The sequence below is a fragment of the Pteropus vampyrus genome, unplaced genomic scaffold (genome assembly GCF_000151845.1).
Source record: "Pteropus vampyrus isolate Shadow unplaced genomic scaffold, Pvam_2.0 Scaffold156, whole genome shotgun sequence".
Taxonomy (NCBI): domain Eukaryota; kingdom Metazoa; phylum Chordata; class Mammalia; order Chiroptera; family Pteropodidae; genus Pteropus; species Pteropus vampyrus.
The window spans coordinates 1,248,489-1,270,856 of record NW_011888937.1 but is presented as its reverse complement, the minus strand read 5'-3'; the positions used below and the strand labels follow the sequence as shown (position 1 = coordinate 1,270,856).

At 43.3% G+C, this 22,368-nt stretch overlaps 1 protein-coding gene across 1 annotated transcript in view; it reads left to right on the top strand.

Moving 5' to 3' along the window:
* TCF7L1 (transcription factor 7 like 1) overlaps nucleotides 1-22,368 on the top strand; it is a 149,443-nt gene that overhangs the window by 119,975 nt on the left and 7,100 nt on the right. The window contains exons 4-5 of the mRNA XM_023536403.1: nucleotides 7,567-7,650; nucleotides 21,544-21,676. Of these exons, the coding sequence (XP_023392171.1) occupies nucleotides 7,567-7,650; nucleotides 21,544-21,676 (217 nt within the window). The remainder of the gene's footprint in view (nucleotides 1-7,566; nucleotides 7,651-21,543; nucleotides 21,677-22,368) is intronic.

Sequence of the window (22,368 nt, the reverse complement as noted above, 5' to 3'; positions counted from 1 at the left end):
CTGTCCTGGGTAAAGTGCAGGCCATAGGCTTCTTGAACAAAAATAATGTTAAATTTTAGTGACCAAATAAGAGCTCACCACATGTCCAGCACTCTGCTTAGTCCTCTCCCGAGTGGCTGATGTACTTGAGATAATTATCCTGCTAGGTGGTAGGTGCTGTTAGTCCGATGTTGCAGGTGAGACACCAGAAGCTCTGTAAGGTGAGGTGACTTCCTCAGCTATACAGTTTTATGAAGGGATTAGCTAGGGCTCCTGATTCTGTTTTTATTGAGCACCTCAACACAACCTCCACTCCCAGGAACCCGCCATGGTTTAAACAAACCAGCTGCATTTGATTTCCCCGCCCCCCCCCCCCCCCCCGAAACCATCTGGTCCAGGTCCCTGCCTCCAGGCCAGTGAGTAAAATAGCCCCATTTTAAAGGTGAGAAGATCGAGTCCAGAGCCCGTAACCCTGGTCTCTTGCCTCCTGTGCTTTGTCCTTCTACCACTAGAAATTGGCCTCTAGGGGGGAGCCAATTTTTAAAAACAAACCCTTGGCCAAGTCTGGTAGGCAAACTTGCCAGATTCTCTGAAATAGGAGGGGAAAAGAATACTTTGAGGCCATCCAGGAAAGAAAAGGAATTATTGGGGTAAAGGAAGGAAATAGGTGTTTATAGGGAAGCTGAAACCCAACTCACCCACTCTTATTTTCGAGTTTACTATTCAGTCATGAAATATTTTTGAGTCCCTCTGCTGCCAATGCACAGAGGGCCTCCAAAAATATTTGTTGACTAAATGCTGTGATAGGTGCTAGAGAGAAAAAAAAGTCACTTCATTGGTTTAAAACACTACAAGAATGCGGTTCTAACTAACTTTTCCGAGGAAAATTATTTGTCGTATTAAATTTAAAAGTAGCTTATTTTAGGGCATTGTGGCCTTCTTCGTTGGATTGATTTGTAACAACTCCCTGATCAACAAAACCTCAAGAAAGAACCCAACTTTCTACACTTTAGTAAAACAAAACTAAGCAAATGCAGAAAGTACTCAGCTTTGGAATAGCAGATAGGCATGTAAAGCTTTTTTTTTTTTTATACTTTTGCTCCTGGAACTTGTCTAATTCATTATGTTTGGGGACCAGTTCTCTTAATACTTTCACTTTATCTTCTCCAGTGACTCCTGAAAACGAAATCCTTGTTCCCACTTGGGAAAGCCTTTCTCTCTCCTGACTAATGAGTTCATTGCTCAATGTTGGTATATTTTCAAATTTAGATCAACTTTTGCCCATTTTGACAGAAGATGGAGGATCTTAAACAGGCCTCCAGGAACTGGCAGAGTAGGGGTTCACAGCCTCCAAGCTGCATTTACAAATTCTTGGCAACACTAAGCCAATTAATGTGAGAACCAATCACTCAAGAGTGAAAGAGGTTCCACTCTGTGTGTTGCATGCCTCTAAAGAATTTGAGAAGAGGCTGGACAAACTAGTGTCACAGATGTGGAAACGGGGGCTCATGGCGATAATATGTTGAAGCTCGAGGTAGGACAGGGTCTGGACACATGAATGCTGGCTTCTGGGTGAGGAATTGGATGCAACCTTTGAGGAGCTCACAGTCCAAAGAACAGAATTTGCAAATGTATAACAGCACCACATGCTGAGTGCTGTGAAAACACCCAACAGAGCTGGGGCATAGAGGGGAGAGTGACTGGCTCCTTGGAGGAGCTGGAGAAGGCTTGTCCAGCCAGGAAGGTGACCTTGGCGTTGGGTTTTGAAAAAGGAGTTAAAGTTTCCCACGAGTGAAGGATGCACCAGGCCAAGGACCAGCCAAGTAATATGGCACGTTCAGAGTGTCGCAAAAACTGTAGTGCAGCCGGTGCTGGGAGCGGGGAGCCGCAAGTGTTGAAGCGGAGGGATGTTGGCCCGGTTGCTGGTGAGCCAGGCAAGCATTTTAAAATGCTTGCCAGCCAGGCAAGCATTTTAAGCAGAGAAGAGATCTGATAGATTGGTTTTTAGAAGCCTAAACTCTTAACAGAGTTTGAGAAAGCATCTGCAGTAGTCTTGGTGAGAAATTATTTCATCCGCAATTGTGGCAGAATGGAGAATTAGGAGAAACTGATACTTTGTTCACATTTTCCTTTTATAACAATGCTTGGTGTTAAAATTGCCTTTAAAAAGAATTGGATACATAGTCCTCATGGCTGTGTGGTGGACAGCCATCTGTCTGTGAGGTTCGGTTTCTAGCCTGTTTTCCTGAGTGGCTGGTACACCATATGATTTCCTGAAAGGGAGGTCTGGGAAAGCCTCTCTTCTCTATTAAAGGGGTCCTGGCCCTGGGGTCCCAGAATCTGTTTACTGTTGGGGACCAGAGAGACAGGCATGACTAGGGAGCTAGAGAAAAGGGCCCGCCCTTTCTGCACCAGGCCTGTCCTTCCCACCAAGAAGAAGCAGCGGGGGTTCTGTGGGGTGGGATGTTCTCACCTGGGAAGCTTTTGGGGATGACTTGTTGCCTTGCTTCCAACTATTGTGTGCCCCTCCTGGGAGCACTGCTGTTGATTCTGTAACATGAAGCTTTGCTTCCTCTCCAGCCTGGGCCCTGCGTAAAGGGTTTTCTGTGAGAACGTGTGACTGGGGAGAATGTGGGCATCACGAGTCCCATCTACACCAAAGCAAGCTTGGGACGGGAGGCATGGCTGGGGAGGGGCTGGCCTTACCTTCTGGGGGGCGGAGGGCTAATCTCCATAGCTCATTGGCAGTTCTGCCTCTGTACAGAGCATGCCGGGATTTCCTCCCAGCTGTTTTACATCATGAAGATTTGTATGTTGGGGAAATTCCAGGGCACAGCTGCAATTAATCTGCTGCACAGTCTTCAAGCTCAGCCGGGATTCTGTAGGACTGAGTCTCCGCCTCTCTTCAGGAAAAGGGGCTCTGGCTCCTGTGAGAGCACCCTTCAGAGGGGCCCTTCCCTCAGCCTGAGTCCAGCATAAGCAGCCCACCTGGCCAAGTGATCACCCCAAGGAGAGCACTGGGGGTTCCCCAGAAATGAACCCAGAACATTAAGTAAAAGGGAAAGAGCACCCCTTATAAATATTAAAGCCAAAATAACATCAGTAGCAACATTTGATAAAGATGTCACAAAGAAAAGAAAACCTTTGTTCAATCTTAGGAATGTAGAAGTAAAAATCTCAAAATACTCATGGTTAGCATTCCACAGTCTAGTACGTGAACAAACAAGCCACCGTGACCAAATAGGGTTTACCTAGGAAACGCAAGGATACTTTAGTGTAAGAAAAGCCATCACTATGTCTACGTCTCATGACTGCGTCAAATAAATGACATGACCGTTTTAGTAGATACTGAGAGAATTCTACACTCTTCCAGTGAAAACGATTTAAAAATAGGAACAGAATCATCCTTCCTTAGCAAGGTCTAAACCACAGCCACACTCTACTTAAGTGCGAACTACAATAGCACAATTTCTCCAAGCATGTTCCATGAAACCCCTGTTCCCCAAAAGAGTTTCCCAGGTTCAGTGAGATTGGGAAACCGTGTATCCATTCTGTCACAGAGAGTCACAACACTCAGTAGCATATTAAGCAGCATATATAAATCAAGGATGGTATTACTCACCATTTAGGTAGGTCTGGTGTTTTCTTTTTGTTTTTGAGTATCAGAGAGAACAGTTATCCCACTGGTGGCATCCCATAAGTGGTGGCCATTGCCACTGCTTGGTCATCAGTTGCATTGATACCACATAGGTCCCATGTTTTACATTCCAAAGAACATCCTCCAGGAGAGAGGTAGGTGTAGCTGGACCATTTCTACTATGTGCTGCAGTCTGGACATGATGCACGGGTCAGAGCCAGTCATGGCCACTTGGATGGAGCCCAGACTGGTCTTGGAGAAACCAGTAGTTGTAATTTGCCCACGTGCCATTACTACACGAAGAATCTAGACTCAGCCACGTGTCTCTTAATCCCCAAGGACATGCACCCACCAATGAGTGATTCCCCCAGGGGTGATTGTGGGCCTGATTCACATGAGAATTACAACCAAGAAGAGCTTTATTTCTACTAAACATTGTGCAGGGCCTGCCCTAGCGATTCAGAACTTCCCAACCACCTCCAAGTTTCTGGTGCCGAGATGTGGGAGGAGAACAAGGGGTGTTGCTGGCTCCTCTGCCCTAGTTCATGGTTCTGGGAAGCTCAGCTGTCCCTTTAGAATTCCCCTTTCCCTCAGAACTGCAATCCAGAGGCTTTCCGTGGCTAAACTACAGGGGGGCTCCACCCTGACCTTCACTTGTTTTAAAATCTTGAAAATACAGAAAAGTACAAAAGTAGAAGTGACAGTCTTTCATTACCCTACCTCCCAGAATGCATTTCTCTCTGCACACATGCACCACCACCCCCCGCCGACACACACACACACACACACACACACACACATACACACACCCAGGATAGGATGGAACTGGGAACAATGTACATCTGCCCACCTCTGACTGATCTGTAAGGGACCAGACTTCAGTGGTGGACAAGGCTAAAACGGCTAAAGATTTCCACTCATCTTCCAAGCTTCCAGGTCTCGATTGAATCGGTGAATGAGAGTGGACTGTAAAAGGAGAAGAGGCCAATGGGGTCGTCTCCTCCCACCAGAAGTCCAGACATCTCAGAAGGCAGGAGAAGTGCCAAACACATGATAACCAAAATGATAGCTCCTACTGAAAGTCCTTTCTCTCTGTGTGTGTGTGTGTGTGTGTGTGTGTGTGTGTGTGTGTGTGTGTGTGTGTGTTATTGTATGTTTACCTCGATAGCCCCAGTACCAAGGCAGATAGACAATCATGCAACTCATAACATATTGGGTACCAGCTCCTCAGCCATGAGAGCAGTGGTTCTTATCAGGGAACAATTTTGCTCCTCCAGGAGACATTTGGCAAAGTCTGGAGACATTTTTGGTTATCACAAATGGACAGGAGAGTGGAGGCTACTGGCATTTAGTAGGTGAAAGCCAAGGATGCTGCTAAACATCCTACAATGCACAGGACAGCTCCCACAACAAAGAATTGTCTGGCCCAAAATGTCAATAGTGCTGAGGTTGAGAAACCCTGCGCTAGAATTCTACAAGCCTCTATGCCTGACAACACATATTCTACAAGCCTCTATGCCTGACAACACATATAAGGTCAGCTGATAAGATCTAAAACTCTAACATGTCCCAAACTAGGACTCAGACTTTTTCGGGCCACCCCCATATGATGTAAGAACATCTTTGGCAAGCCAGCAAGAATGAAGAATGATCAGTGTTTATTTTTATGACTCTAAATAGGGAATCAGATGCTGGTAAAGATGATGGATTTTAGGAGCCCTCTATTGTGTTTCAAGGGGAGTGGATGGGTGACACTTCTCTTTAGCACTTGATTTTGTGATTGTAGTTCAACTTTAAAAAACAAACAGAAGCATTAGGGTTGTTGCTTCTAGAGAAATGAGTGTGATGTTTAGCACTCAAGTGTAAGCTCTGGCCACCTCAGATGTACACCTCAGGAGTACATTGATGTATAGTCTTCATTCAGCTTCTGAGCGGCCAGCTCTGTTTGAGGCAGAAAAGGAGAGAATAAAGCCCATCGAAGCAAAGAAAAGGCCAGGAGGCGAGGGTGGGGTGTTTAAGAAGATGGTGTCATGAAAAGTTTTATGACTCATGTTGTAGTGAAAAGTGTGGGATTTGAAGTTGAGAGACCTCGGCTCCAGCTCCAGCTCTCATAAAGTTAGGCAAGTCATTTACCCTGTATATTTACCTCCATTAGTTCATCTGAAAATTTGAGACCATCATCCTTACTTGTCATAGCAGGGTAACCATGAAGATTAACCTAAGTTTTGTGTGTGAAAATACTTTGAAAACTGCCAGTGTCGCACAAATGTTGTTATTCACTGAGGGAATTAGTTTTAACTAATGATACCAATGTTTGTCAAGTACTTTCTTAACTTGCCAGAAGCCTTTAAATCCCATTCAGGCTCTGGGTAGAAAAAGAGATAGGTGGGGGTGGGAAGGGAGGAAGAAAATAAGATCCTCAGAGGAAGGGATAGAGTTGAGACTCCATATAAGGGGGTGCAGGGTACCAGAGGACCCCAAGTGGAAAGACTGTCCATATTCATGGGGCCCCTGATACCCTTTCATTCCCACCTCCCAGGTCTCCCACAGCCAGGCCTGCTCAGCCCATCCCACCTCCTGTCTGTGCCTCTTGCTGGCCCTTGGTAGATGTGTCCTTGGGTTGCTCTTCTTGCCTGCGGATGCCTATCTGAAAGCCCAGCCCTTGCCCTCTCAGTCAATTTTTACGGTTGATGAAAAGGAAAGGGGCTTTCTGGCACAGAATCCATCCTACTTTCCTGATCCTGTGCACGTAGCTCAAGGCCAAATCATGACTTTTTCCTCTGAAATTGTATGACCAGAGCAAGGGATGACTCAAAGATTTCTTTCTGTCTCTCTGTATGAAACTCTTTCCATTAGATTTAATTTTCAAAGTAGCCTCAAGGATTCTGCAGTCTGCATAGCTGGTCTGCTGCCAGAAGCACCATATCAGTGTTGACACTAAGACAACATGTGTGCTTTTGTTCGTGGCAAAAACTAATGGCTTGCTTATGAAAATTATAGCTGTCTTTTATCATATGTCTCTCACATGCAAAGCACCGTGTTCAATACTTGACATTGTCCCTAATCCTTCTAACAACATGTAAAGTTAATGATCATAGCCTTGCCTTACAGATGAAGAAACTGAGACTCAGAGTTAAGATGCTTGTCTGGGGTCACAAGCCTACACCGGCAGAATGAGAACCCAAACCCATGAGGGCTTAGGTCCAGAGCCCAGGCGGACCCTCCCAGTGCCCTCACTGCTGTCCAGGCTCTTGCCAAAGACTGCCATGCTGGGATTAAGAAGGAGCTTTTCGTTTAAAGAAAGTGTGTGTGTGTGTGTGTGTGTGTGTGTGTGTGTGTGTGTGTGTGTGACTTACTGTTTAGTTTGGATTTTCTGCAGTAATACATGGGAAAAGGCAGGGTGTGTCGGATTATCTTTTTAAGGTTGAGAAACACTAATGAAGTAAAAGTTCAGCACCCTTGAGTATGAACAGATATTACCCGTGACCCTGCAAGCGTCAGGCAGATGGTTTTTATTCATTCATTCACCAGATACTTCTGGAGAGGCTCTTTCTTAGGGAGCACCATGTGTGATGCAGTGAGAGATGGAAATGAATGGTGCGGGATCGCCATCTGGGAGCCTTTGCTCCCTCGATGACTGACCCCTGCTTGTCCTGTGACTGCAGCGGACTTGACTCTCACCAACAGGTTCTCTAAATACTTTGGTCGCTTGTCGGGTTGTGTGTGTTGCCCCAAAATGACGGAGGGGGCTGGTGGTGGTAGTGGCGATGATACATGTATGCTCTACACCATGACGACTATCTGGACATGGCCCAATGAGGAGCGTGTGCCGTCAAAGGGAACCACGTCCCTAACTCACCAGTAGCCCAGCTGCAGGGCTTCCCTCTGCTCTCCCAGACGCACGAGGCCTCATCTCACCAGCTACTTTGTGTTTTCTGTCCCCTGTACAGTACCTGCAGATGAAATGGCCCCTCCTCGATGTCCCCTCCAGCGCCACAGTCAAGGACACCCGATCACCGTCCCCAGCACACTTGGTAAGTGTTTCTCCTTAAAGTGCTGAAGGGACACTGTTGCTCACCTTGTCCATGTCACCGTCTCCGCTCCGTCCTCCCGAGGCTGCTGGGGTCTAGTGGCATTGCTTCCACGTGTGTGAGCATGCCGAGCGGTCAGAGGTGTAGCAGTTAGGTTGTGCACTCCCCCCCCCACGCCTTCCACCTCAACACACACACACATACCACCTGGGATGCTGTGTGGTCGAAAGTACTGCGGGACCCTGGCTGGTAAGCCCGGGGCTTCCCGCGCTGCCGAAGCCCCTCTGTAGGCAGCGGCATCTCCTCTCTCTCTCTGTCAGAGCTCGTTCGGCTTCCGCTTCTTCCTCGGAGCTGCAAGGCAACTGTTAGAGAGGCTCTTTAGTACAGGATGTTCTAGCAAAGAATGAATTGAAAAGTGTGCAGACAAAAACCTCGCGGGGCAGCCGAGGCTCTTCTGCCAAGCCCTGCAGCACCACGGGCTTCAGGGCAACGGGGAGTCCACATGGTCTTGGGGGGCAGGGGCAATGGGGCCCAAGCAGGTCTTCGTACCACCTCAGGACTTGCAACAGATTGAAATTGAGAGTAAATAAGAGATGATCCTGGAACCTTGCATTTCCCTTTCCTGGACTTTTCTTAAGAGGTTGGGGCAGCCCTTGCCTTAGGACTATACACCGCACAAGCTAACTGGTGCTATTCCGTGTACAGTGAGTCTCAGAATTATAGGAGGTGCAGCTAGAAAGAGCCCAGCTGGCACAACCTAATCATTTACAGACAAGGAGACCTGGGAATGCGCGTTTTTAAAACTTTATTGTGGAAAATGTTGCCTCTTCCCTCCACCCATACTCCCCCTCCCACCACACTACGTTGTTTTTAAAGCAAATCCCAGACACGTTATTTCATCGTATTCAGGACATTTTAAGATATCTTGATAGTACTCTTCATTATAAGCTTAGAGTCTAGTTGAAGAGAAAAAAGACATAGAAAGATAAATAATGGCGTGGTGGCCCTTTTTGATTTTCAGTGATCATGAGACCGCTTATAGGAGCAGAGCCCTGGGCAGTTTACAAAGCAATGTCATGTGTAGTCATCAGATGACTGTCACAGCCACCTATTGGGGAGAGGGGAGGAGACTGCTATTTCACACAATCTGTGGGAGAGACCAGTGACTGTGAGTGGCAGGACCGGCCGTCCAGTGCAGGCTGCCCCTGAGAGGTTCTGTGGCCGGTCACTAATACGTGAGCATTCCGTTGAACAAGCACCCCAGGAATAGACCCGGGTGGTGACTGTCCCTCCAGATTCTCATTTCCGATGGCCAAACATGAGGTACAAATGCCCTCTAGTGGCGTGAGTCTCTCACGGTGGAGAACGTGGCATCCCACATCTACCTGCCACAAACCTGGTTTGTCTCCTCCCAGCATAGCTCTCTTTTAACTGTTTCAAATTTTTGCTGGCCCCCACCCATCCTGTGGCATCCTGTGGCATCCCCCAGCCCACTCCAGCAGACTCTGAGATGGCAGGGCCCTCTCTCCTCTCTTCCCTCCACATACCATCTCTGTGCATATGGTCTAAATTCTCTATCTACTTTTAGAGGAAGTGAGGTCCCTTCAAAAAGTCTCTTTAACATTTCTTGTAATACATGTGCTAGTTTTGACTTGAAATTCTACAGGTTGGGAAAAGAACACCATTTTCAGTTTTTAAGTCTGAGCATCTCATTCCAACTTCTGAGATACATGTATGTGTAGGAGCAAAACCTGAGACACCCCGGGAGGGGTGTATGTGTTGGAGGCTGTGGGTTTGAATCCCAGCTCCACCTCTTTCTGTTTTGTGCAGCTTCAGGCAAATTACTTCATCTCTCTTTGCCTCGGTTTCCTCATCTATAAAATGAGAATTTGAAGAGGACTTGACCTCATAGAGTTGTGTGAAAATGAGCCAGTGAATTGCAATAAGTTTAGAATTATGCCTAGAGGAAAGTAAGCCCTCGGTAACTATTCCTTACTACTATCACCACTACCACCTAAAATACCATTTAATTATCAGACTCAGAGATGACGAGGTCCTGAATTGGGTGCCAGATCAAATGGACAGATTGCAAAGGTAACGGAGATAATGAGCCTGTAGAATTTAGCATCTAACTCCCGAGGATATGATTTAATTGGTCTAGGGCGGGGCTGGTATCTTAGTGTTTGAAGCTCCCCAAGAGATTCTAAGGGATAGCCAGAGTTGAGAATCATCACCCTAATTGTAAACCGGAAGCAAAAGAGGAAAGAGTTCTAGAGATGAGCCCAGTGTACTAGGTGCCGATTTCTCTGGGCTACAGGTAGAAGCAGGACCTGAAGGTTGCCGAAGTAGTCACAGAGGTTTGGACACTGGCTTTGTTATTAGAAAAATGGAAATACTTGATTACGAAATTTATTTTAGAATCATGAGCAAAATATTCTAAGAGAAGTTTTGCCCTGGGAGAAAGGCAGATGAAGGAAACAGCCTGCATACTTGCAGAGATTTAGTGAGTCAGGTCCAAGCTGCCTCTTAAGGAGATGTGTGTAAACAAGTCGTAACCGGGCCAGGGTGGGGATGGAGTTAAGTGTCATTACTGCTTGGATTTTACGCCTTCAAAATAAGCTGTAAAAGCTGAACAACAAGGACGTTTTATATTTTATATGTAACCCCTCGCCATGGCCACATGTGCCCAGCACCTGTCTGTCCCTCCACTCTCTCCCTGGAGCACTGTGCCCAGCATGCAAAACAAATATACACACCTCCAGAATATAATCAACTCAAAGATAGGACTTACATCTGTTTTATTCACATTTGTTTTACCCGGCACCTGTCATAATGTCTGGCTCAGAGTAGATATGCAAGGAGCATTTGTTGAATAAATGGAAGAAAAAGTGGTCTGGGGAAAGATTGATATACCGCTTCTAAAACCACTCTCTACCCTTGGATCCAGTCCCTCTTGTCATTCAGGATTTTTTTAAATTAAATCTTTTTTAAACCATAAAAGTAATGCACGTGCATGTAGAACACGGGAAAACGCCAGAGTGCACAGAAAAAGACCTATAACCCCACGACACACAAACATTTTGTTATATAGCATTTCCATCTTGTTTCTGTGTGTGCATGTGTGCTTGCGCCTGTAACTTGTTTTCTAGATGATGATCGAATGCGTTCTTTTAATAACAGTAAGCACCCTGTTTCAACTTTAAGCTTTAGGTCACTCTCAGAAGCAAATTGCAGAACTTCGTGTCCAATGAGCGATGCCTTGAAACCCTCTTAAAGGAAGACTGTCTTGCTGCTCCGCCTTTGAGCTGAGAAGCCTGACTGCTTAGCATGCCACTTCTCAAGGAAAACATTGATTGGGGTTTCCCTTTTAAAATTATAGTCATCATCTTCTCATCGGTATGCCTGTATAGACACAAAAACCTCCAAAACGCATTACATAACTGTTACTGTTCTGTTCTACCTCCAAAAATGATTTCAGTTCTTATACAGTATTGACTTTAATTTAGATAGCATTTTAAACCTCCAGGAAATTACAAGATTAATACAAGGAACTCCCATGTACATTTCATCCAGATTCAGAAATTTTGCCCCATACTTTGTTCTCTTTCTCTGCGCATGTTCTCTTTCTCTCTGAGTGCTTGCTCGCTCCCTCTCTCTCTCTTTCTCCCTCCCCCTCCCCCCCACACACGGTTTTCTTTAAAACAATTTGAGAGTAAGTTGGAGACACTGTGCCACTTTACCCCTAAATACTTCAGATACGTTTCCTAAAAAGAAAGACATTATCATTATCTTACAGTGACCACAGTACAGTTATCAAAATCAAGAAATTAACATTTCATATTATTATGTAACTCACAGTATATATTCTAATTTTGGTAAATGTCCCATTAATTGTTTGTCAGAGCCATGTGTTTTTCCCTGGTCCAGAGTTCAGTCTGAGATCACACATTGCATTTAGTTGCCGTGTCTCTTTAGCTTCCTTTAGTCTAGCAGAGTTTCCTTGCCTTTGTCTTTTATGACCTTGACATTTTTTGAGAAGTACAGACCACCTATTTTGTAGAATGTCCCTCAATTTGGATTTATCTGATGTTTCCTCGTGGTTAGATTCAGGCTGTGTGTGTTTGGCACGAACACCGCTGCACCGATGTTGTGTGTCCTCTTTTCATCACGTCGGGGAGGCAGGCCTGTGGTGTTCGTTTGTTCTAGTATTGGTGCTGTTAGCTTTGATCATTTGGTTCAGGTGGTGTCTGCCATGTTTTTCCTCTGTGAAGTTATTTTTTTCCCTTTGTAATTAATAAGTGCTTTGTAGAGAGAGGCTTCGAAGCTATGTAAATGTCCTCTTTCTCGTCAGATTTTCACCCATTAGTTTTGCAAGGCATTGTTGATTATCTACCTCCATCATTCCTTTTGTTAGTTTCTGCTATTGAGGTTTATTTAGTTTTAGGGAATTCTTACTCGTATCTCCCAGCTCATTAATCTTAGTATAGAGCCGAATGGACATGGTGGCAAGTCACCAGTCTACAAATAGAATTCCCGAAGAGACTAAAACAGGTGAAAATGAAGGAAGGCAGTAAGAGGTGATAGTTAAACTGGGCTTTAAGAACAGAAACTTGAATTCATAGAGCTCTCACCAGAATTCTACAAAGTAAATGAAAATTGACATTCACCTAGACACCTCATAGGTGTGATGGGCTCAATTCAACTATTTGAACTACAAAAGTTTAAAACTTTTTTCCTACAAGCATCTATATAGGGGGCGGAAATAGAAGGCCAGTGCCAAAGGAACAAAAATAAAGCTAACCTCAGGGTTTTCTTCTGCCATCTTTAATGCCACCAAACAGTGGAAAAGGGAGAGCTTTGAACAGGAAAGATTTATCCCAAGATAAATCAAAAGTCATTTCTCCTTGAAGCCTTCCCTGGTCAACCTGTGTGATTTATAACCCACTCCCCCTCATTTCTTATCTGACGTAGTTTTTCTCCTTAACATTTATCGCTATTTAATATATTATTTATTTATTTTGTTTATTGCCTGTCTCTCTGCCTAGAATGTAAGTACCACGAGGACAGGTATTTTTATCTAAACAGACAAGATTCTCTAGTGTATTCACATGATCTAAAACATTGCCTTGCACATAGTAGATACAACATAAATACTGTTCTTATTATGATGATCTGTATTTTTTTTCTCTATTTAAAAAAAAATTTTATTGAGATATAATTGACATACAACATTGTTAGTTTCAGGTGTACAGTGTAAGAGTTCAATATTTGTATATACTGCAGAATGATCGCAATAAGTCTGATTAACGTCTGTCACTTTACATATGTATGTTAAACAAAAACTTTCACAACCTAGAGCTTTTCTGAAAGAAAGGATTTATGGAGCCACATACTAGCCAGAAAAGGACCTGGGTCCTGGGGCATGCAGTCCAATCCCTCAGCAGCAGGGCTAGATGGAGAAGACAAACCTGTCCACCATCCTGGGGTTGACAGGGCTCTTTTATATATTAAGTTTGGAGATGAGAGTTGTTTTCAAAGAATTTACATCTGCTGTAGATAAAAGAGGTGAGAGAAGGTGAAGCAGGGCTGGTTCTGGGATAGGTACATAATCCATAAGGAGGAAGTGTTTGCTCCTTTGGATTGGTTGTTGGCAAAAGCCCAGAAAGTCCATGTGTAAACAAGAAGCAGAGGCTCTGGTGGTCAGCTCCTTGGCTAATCTCTCCAGATAATCGTGAAATAGCCACCTGGAAGTTAATTCAAAGTTTTAGCATACATTCAGGAATGTGTGCGGTCTTTGTTGGTTTGGGCCTGCAGTTGTTAACTGATTAACTTTCTCTGTCTCTTCCTTCCACCCTCGGGCCTGTGTAATTTAACTTAGGGTGTGTCAGAATTTTTTTCTTGTCACATAGGTACAGAATTTTTTTCTAGTAATGAAAACTCTTAACATCTACTCTCTTAGCAACCTTTAAATACGCAAATATGTATATTCCGTGCGGCCAGGTACTTAAGCAGTTCAGCCATGTTATATCCGAGACCCAGGTTCTTACCATGTCTGCTTTTGGTACCTGTGGTGTAGACAGTCTCCACATTTACCCAATAAATGAAAGTGTGGATTTCCACTTCTCTCAGTAGAGGAAAATTCTGTATAGGAGACATATGTTCAAATTTCCTTTCCTTAATAGGATGACAGCATCAGTAAAGAGCTTATATTTTGCCTTTAAAGAGATATTTGTTAGAAAGGGTGTGGAGGGTGTGTGTGTGTGCAGAGAGAGATTTGGGTGGTATGTTTTCTTTCAACTTCAGTTAAGTTCCTGTTCGCCTCTGCTTCAATTATTTGTAAATCCTTTGACCTTATTTTCTACACCAGCCAACCAGCCAGCTCCCTCTGGAATATTCTGCTAATTTCCAGAGAGATATGGGGGTAACTTGGAGACAGCTGTCCAGAAAAGAGTGAGGAGTCCAGAAACTGTGGCATATGAGGGAAATAAAGAGAAGGCCTTAGGAAACAAAATAGCTATCTTCCAATTCTTTATGAGTTCTCATTAGATAGAATAGTTATCGAAGTGATGTGCCAGTGTTTGGTGATAGGAAGGAAACATCTAAGGAATTTCAGTTTAAAGAATTTCTAGGACCTAGAATGAAATACATACAAATAAAGTTGTCATCTCTCCAAGAAGCTTGAGCAGTTAAACTGATTGATCATATCTAAAAAGGAGTGCAGACACAAGATGTTCTATCAAGGTATGGTGGGGAGGGGACACTGTCACTTATGTGTGTTAATCTAAAAACATTACGAAGAAATTAACCTTTACCGTATGGACCAGGAGGGGATCAATTATAGGAATTTAACTTATTGTTGGCTTTCAGTGCATTGCAGCATAGTTCAGCTTACCTGCGCCCAGCTACATGGATTTCAGATTACTTAGTTGTACCTAAATTAACCCAAAAGGAAATGGGTAAGTAGTTTTGAAAGATTCCTACAACAAACCTTAGAATGAAAATAACTGCTAATAACAGCACAAACCCAAAAGAACATGGCAAAACTGACACTTTTTATTGGTTGAGTTGCATGATCAAAAAATTTAGAGACCCCTGGCCTCTCTGATTATCTGTCCCAGATGTTAGAATCAGAGTTGCAGCTGGAGCCTGGAAGTCCTTGGAAATGCTCATTCTTTTATAGTTGAGCATTCTCAGCAAACATCCTAGCCTTGCAGGGACCAGGTTCCCTTCTGGCCTCTGACAACTTTAGATCCTACCCTTTTCCTATGGCTATTAAAATGCTGTGAGTGGGCTGATGTTTTAGGAACAATTCCGGTTTCCTTTTTTCCCCAAGCCTTGTGTTTAAGCGTAGTCCCTTGAAAAAAGTTCTCATCGCCAAAAAAGAAGGTTGCCTTTATCGGTAAATAAACAATTGAAGGCAGATAGAACAGATTTCTTAAATATATAAAATCAGACGTAGTTAGCAATCCAATGAAATTCTGAGTATCTTTTCCTAGGCAGTCTGTTGGCTGCTTTGTGAGTGATGTTATAAAGTGAAGGCACCTCTCTTTGCCTGAGCTACAAATCCTTATCCTTCTGATCTCTGAAATCAGGGTCAGGAAGAAAATAGTATAGTAAGTGAACAATAGGAGCAAGGAGGCTTTGTGAGGGCCTCAAACTAGTAGCTGAGAGAAGCAGCTGGAGGAGAGCGACAAGGCCTTGCAGAGAGCGATTCATGGAGAGGTGGCTGCTCGGTCTGCGGTGGAGCTTGAAAGTAAGTCCTAAACAGTGAGAGAGATGATACATTGCTTCCTCGGGGATCGGAATTTAAAGGACTTTGGATTGGATGAACTCTAGAAGCAGACTGAAGTAGGTGAGAAACACTTGATCTAAGAAAGAGTTGGGTGGGCTTAACTGGACAGAAGGATTTAGATCCAGAATGGCTCTGAGATGCTCTTCTTTGGTAAATCGGGACTCTGCTGCCTTGCTGAGTGAACACTCGTGCCTTCTCTGGTGCATGCTGTTGGTACTGGGGTTATTCACTGAGAGTGGTAGGGTGGTTCCCAGCATTCGTGCCCTGGGCCTGAGATTATACTGTGGACATATTGCCCCTGAAGACAGCTGAGGAGTAAAAGAGCAGGAATTTCTATCGGGATAGTACCTTCCAAGGAGAGTCTTCCCTGAGTCAGCCCCAAAGAGCTGTTCTCGCCTATCAACCCAGGCCACATCTTCCCAGAGTGACTAAGGAAAAGTTTACCTTCCTCTTTCTGTGAACCCGGCTCCTCCCAGTCCATTTTCTGGACAATGATGCCACCTACTGGGAGCCAATAATAACTCAAAGCATTTAAGTAAGGATACCTACATTTTCAAATATGACTCACATTTTCCTGCTTCATACTTGACTCCGCCTGTTATTCAGTGCTGTTTGCCACCTCCTGATGAGGCCAAACTCAAGAGCACATAGGCAGTTGAGATTTCATAATACTATTAAGTGTTTTTAAATGAATATATATATACACTTGATATATGTATATATATCAAATCATCACATTGTACACTTTAAATATATTAAAATTTTGTCAATTATGCCTCAATAGAGCTGAAAAAACCTTTTAATTAAAAAAAAGATGGCTATAGTCCAGTCAAAATGGCAGAGTAGTTAACCTTTGTGCTTGCCTCCTCTTACGACCATGTCAAAATTACAACTAACCTACTGAAAAACCACTCTTGAGAGTCGCCTAAAGTCTAGCTGAAGAGAAGTCCTATAACTAAGAACATAGAGAAGAAGCCACCTGGAGACTGGTAGAAAGGGCAGAGATGCAGAACGGATTGGCCCCACACCCACGTGTGCAAATGAGAATGGGAGGGATATCTCGGCTCCCGAAGTCCCCCCTGAGGAGTGAAGAAGCATCCCAGCCACACATCAGGTTCCTCAGCCTAGCGTTTCAGTGCCAGGAAGAAAAATTTCCACAATTTCTGGCTGTGAAAACCAGTGGAAATTACAGCTGACTAAGACGGAAGGCAGTGGGGGTCTCAGGCGTTCCTCCTAAAGGACCCCGCACACAGACTTGCTCACTGACAGACTCATTGGCTCTGAGCTCCAGAGCTGGGGCAGCAGCCCAAAGAGTGCTGGGAACATATGGAGGGCAACTGAATTGTCTGGTTTCAAAGCGAGGGCTGGAGAGGCAACTATCTTCCAAACAAAAGTACTAGCAGAAGCCACCATTCCTTTGTTGAGTCCTCCCCGCTCCCAGTGGGCAGATGCAGGGGGTACCATAACTGAGTCTCCATTAATATGGCTAACACCATTAGCCCCACCCTGGTGTTCCCTGAGACCTTGCCCCGCCCAACTTGTGTGCCCACCTAAGCTGCTTCCAGTGATTTTTCCATACAAATGGCCTTCATTGGCACATGCTACAGACTTTCGTAAAATCTCTCAAAAGTTTGCAAACCCAGATACGCAGTATTTGGCCCCTGTGTACCCCGTACCTCTTGCTAAGCAGCTCCCAGCCCAGAACTAGTGACAGCTAGCCTCGGTTCACAGCTTAGCCTCTCCTAGGCACCTCCAAGCCCAGCACGAGTGGCAACTATCTGCTGATCACTTTGTAACTCATACCAAGTGGCCCCAACCAGGACACAGGCAGCAGCACAGAGCCCCTCCCAAGAGGCCCCAGAACCAGCACACCTGGTGGCCAGCTTCAGACCACACCAAAGGTACCACCCAAGCACCTCCACAAAAGACACACCCAAGGGGCAGACTGGGCTGACACCAGAGCCCAGCTGAAGCCAATCCTGCTCTGTAGGGTCAGCCCCTGCACAACAGCTCCTCAACTGTAGTCATGGCCAGTCCTCAAAACCAATCAGACTGGGGGTCAGTCCTTTCCATTGACTTGCAAACAGCAACCAAGGCTCAACTACAATAAGAGAACATAGAACCCACACAGGGACACACCTGGAACACCCGGCCAAGTTGACCAGGAAGATTGTACCACTGGGCTCCACAGGACGCCTACTACATAAGGCCACTCTACTAAGACTGGGAGACATAACAGCTCTACCTACTACATAGAAACAAACGCAGGGAGGCAGCTATAATGGGGAGATTAGGAAACATGTCCCAAATGAAAGAACAGAACAAAGTTCCAGAAAAAGAACTAAACAAAATGGAAACAAGCACTCTACTAGATATAAAGTTCAAAACACTGGTAATAAAGATGCTCAGTGATTTCAGTGAGAACTTCAATAAAGAGATAGAAAACATAAAAATAGAGATAGAAAATATATAAAAGAGCCAGTCAGAAATGAAGAATACAATAAGTGAAATAAAGAATACATTAGATGGAATCAATAGCAGATTAGATGAAGCAGAGGATCGAATTAGTAATTTGAAGATAAGATAGCAGAAAACATTCAATCAGAAGAGCAACAAGAAAAAAGAATACAAAAAAATGAGAATAGTTGAAGAGGCCTCTGGGACATCAAGCATCCCAACATTCTCATAGGGGTACCAGAAGGAGAAGAGAGAAAGCGAAGAATTGAAAACCTATTTGAAGAAATAATGATGGAAAACTTTCCTAACCTGGCAAAGGAAATAGATGTACAAGCCCAGAAAGCGGTGAGTCACAAACAAGATGGACACAAAGAGACCCACACCAAGACACATCATGATGAAAATACAAAAGTTAAAGACAAAGAGAGAATTTTTAAAGCAGCAAGAGAAAAACAATTAGTTACCTACAAGGGAGCTCCCATAAAACTGTCAGCTGATTTCTCAACAGAAACTTTGCAGGTCAGAAGGGATTGGCATGAAATAGTCAAAGTGATAGCAAGGACCTGTGACCAAGATTACTCTACGTAGCAAAGCTATCACTTAGAGTCAAAAGACAGATAAAGAGCTTCCAGACAAGAAAAAGCTAAAAGAGTTCATCACCACCAAACCAGTATTATAAGAAATGTTAAAGGGGCTTCTTTAAGAAGAAGGAAAAAAATTAAAATACGTGAATAATAAAATGGCAATAATTATGTATCTATCAACAATTAGTTTTGATGTAAATGGATTAAGTGCTCTGATCAAAAGACTTAAAGTGGCCAAATGGATATGAAAACGAAACCCTTACATATGCTGTCTACAAGAGACTCACTTCATATCAAAAGACATATTGGAAACAAACAAAAAAGCTAGGGTAGCAATACTTTTCCCAGACAAAATAGACTTTAAAACCAAGGCTAAATAAAATAAGACAAAGAAGGACCCAGTAATCTCAATTCTGAAGAAACCCAAACAATACTTCAAAGGAACATGTGCATCCATATGTTCATTGCAGCATCATTTACAACAGCCAAGACATGGTGGCAACCTGGGTGTCCATCAGTGGATGAGTGGATAAAGAAGAGGTGGTATCTATATATAATGTAATATTACTCAGCCATAGAAAAGAATGAAATCTTGCCAACTGCAATAACATGGATGGACCTAGAGGGTATTTTGCTGAGTGAAGTAAGACAAAGACAAACGTCATACGATTTTGCTTATATGTGGAATCTAGAGAACAGGATAAATGAACAAAACTGAAACAAGCTCATAGGCACACAGAGCATTTTGATGTTTGCTGGATTGAGGCGGGTGAGGAGATTAAGAGGTAAAAATTGGTAGTTACAAAATAGTCATGGGGATGTTATAAAGTATAACCGGGGGAATATAGTCTGTAGTATCGTAATAACTATGTATGGTGTCAGGTGGGTACTGGATTTATGGGGGTGATCACTCTGAAGTTGTATAAATGTCCAATCACTGTGTTCTACACCTGAAACTAAGATAATATTGTATGTCAATTATAATTGAAAAATATAAAAATTTGTTTAAATGGCTATAAATTATGTAACTAAATGTAAATTTAAAACATGCACAAGACATCTAAGTGAACGGAGATTTACCAAAATGATAAGTGTGACTGGTTTAGGCTACTGTGACTGTTTTCTAAATGCTTTATAACATAGTTTTTATTTCTTTCTTAGAAAAATTGTGTTCATCATAAGTATATATTTTAAGAGACAATTAAAGTTGGAAAATACAGAAATGGAGACAAAACAAAATCACCTATAGCTCCACCACTGAAACATACCTACTGTTTACATTTTAGGATGCTGCTGTTATTAGTCTTTTTTTTTTTTTTATCATGGAGTTTATGTGGTTTTTTAATTGTAATCATTCTTTGTAATTCTTTTATCATTTACTATCACTCTAGTAATAACTCTTTGGCTTTTATAATACTGAAAATCACCCTTTAGACAAAGCTGTTTCCAGGAAACCCCAGTGTATCATTAAATAAACCAAGTTCCTAGAAATCTGACTTTAAAATAACTTTTATATTTTATTTGTGCTATATGTTCATGTACATGGAGACATCTTCAAAAGGGAACAGATGAAAACAATAAGAAGGAAAGAAAATAACTTTAGAATTAGAATTTTTTTTATGCAACATCAAACAAGCATATTGGGAGGTGATAGGAAGTTTTTCAAGGCAGGTACTTGCAGAGCCCAGCCAGGTGCCAGCGCCACCTAGTGGTTTTAGTTCAGAACGGTTTGTATTCTCTGCCCTACATCTGTGGGTCTGGAAGCAGAAGCCCTGGGTTCTGGGCCTTTCTCCAGGACTCTGCCTATGCTTACGCTCCCAAAGATGTAACACTGACTACTGTCAGCACACAGATACCTAGGAAGTGTACAGATCGAAGTTTGCATTATATGCACCGAATGGGCACCATCTCAGAGTTAAAAAGGGCTCGTAGAATCTATAAAATGTAAAGTTCAAACTGTGAGAAAGCATTTGGATCTCCAGCCCTTGGGCTGCCTCCAAATCATCATTCTTTTTACAAATCTCTTTGTTAAATAAATCTCTTCTCTATGTGCAATTCATTTAGCTTATTTTTTTTTTTAAAGTGTATGTTATTCCTTTCTCTCTGACCAAGATGTTTTGATCAAGTTCTTGGGAAGGCAGATTGTACAAGAGAAAACAGTCTGGTTTGTTAAAACCATAAAGGATGATATGAATCAGTTCTGCCACTTACCAGCTAAGTCACTTAATCTCTCAGAGCTCAGTTTCCTCATTCCTCAGATGGCAATAATCATAGATAGTTTCTTTGCTAGGTTATAATGAGGACTAGACACGCCTAGCCCTGTGCTTGCAGTGTAGGTGGTCAGTAAATTATAGCTATTTTTATGAGAGATCCTATTGTTGTTATATTAAAACAATTTAAAAATTCAGTTTATCAATTCTAGGACACACAGATTTTTCCCATTTTAACATTTCTGAAATCAGGATGTGTCAATGATATGCTAGTGTTTTTTCTCTCTCAATAGTTATATAAAATAATGGTACTCCTTACATTTGTTAGCGTTTTAAATGAAACAGGGTAATTAGGTCAGCAGAGTGAAGTGCTCAGGGAGAAGTGCTCTAAGTGCTTTTGGGTTGTGTCCGTACAAATCTGAAAGTGACGTGTGGTCTCATGGTGACAATTCCCCCACTGCTCTGTTCCCAGTCTCAGACTTGAACATGTGAGGTACTATTTTTCTGAAGTTTATTTGGAAAGCGTATATTGAACCTTTTTAAATTCACTGAGATTGCACAGAGCACAGTTTATAATTCAGCAGCCTGTAGCATTCAGCACCACACAATATACATGAAGTGAATAGCGGTGGATTGTTTTGAAGAGAGTATGTCGGAGGGTGGGTATAATTCTTCCTCTACTTCTGCTGGTTCTCTGCTATGTAGACCGCTACTTTCTCTCCAGGGCTATATGAGGACTGAATGGGATGGTGCATGGAAAATACCTGGCACATATTCAACTCAATAAGTAACAGCTGATTTTGCTCTCTATCTCCTTGGCAACTGCCCTAGTCTTTTTCTCTCTGTCTTTCAGTCTAATAAAGTTCCTGTTGTTCAACACCCACATCACATGCACCCGTTGACGCCCCTCATCACCTACAGCAACGACCACTTCTCCCCTGGCTCTCCTCCCACACACCTCTCCCCAGAGATTGATCCAAAGACAGGTGAGTGTGCTGCTTCTTGGGCTGGACCACATGTAGAGCTGGGGAGTGGGGGGTGAGGAGGCAGGCTTTTCTTCTCAGGGAGCATCCATTTGACTTGGATTTGAATCATGTCTCCGACTCTGTCAGTCCAGGATTTCCTGTATAGCCTTCCCCACCGACTTCAGTCTCTTCAGGATTTTCATCTGTGCCTTATCTGTACCTCCTATACCACGGGGTGATTGTGGGAATAAAAGGAAATTAAATGAGATGATGCACAGGGCCTGGCTCCGTAGTGAGCATTTAGTGTTTCTCTGCCTCTGTTTCTTTTACTTTAGACTCTCTTAATACTTTGGGAATAGAACGAGCTAGAAGGGGGAAAAAAACCCCTCTTTTTTCATTGACTTTGAAGTCTAGCCCACGAGGGGCTGCACCTCCCTAAACCCAGGCCATTTCCCTAAACTTAACATTTTCAAATAGAGTAATCAAATCTAGCCAGGCTGTACAACAGCAAGTCTGAGTTGGCTCTTTTTTTTTTTTAACTTGTTCACCAGAACTGTCTACCCCAAGGAGCCATAGTTTTCATAAAATTCCCACAGAGTTGCCATGGCTCGAAGCATTTTTGGGAGCCTATCTTTAGAGAAATCACTGTTATTCAAGGTTACAGGTAGTAGAGAAGACAAATATGGACTAGGAATCCAGTTTGTTTCTCCATG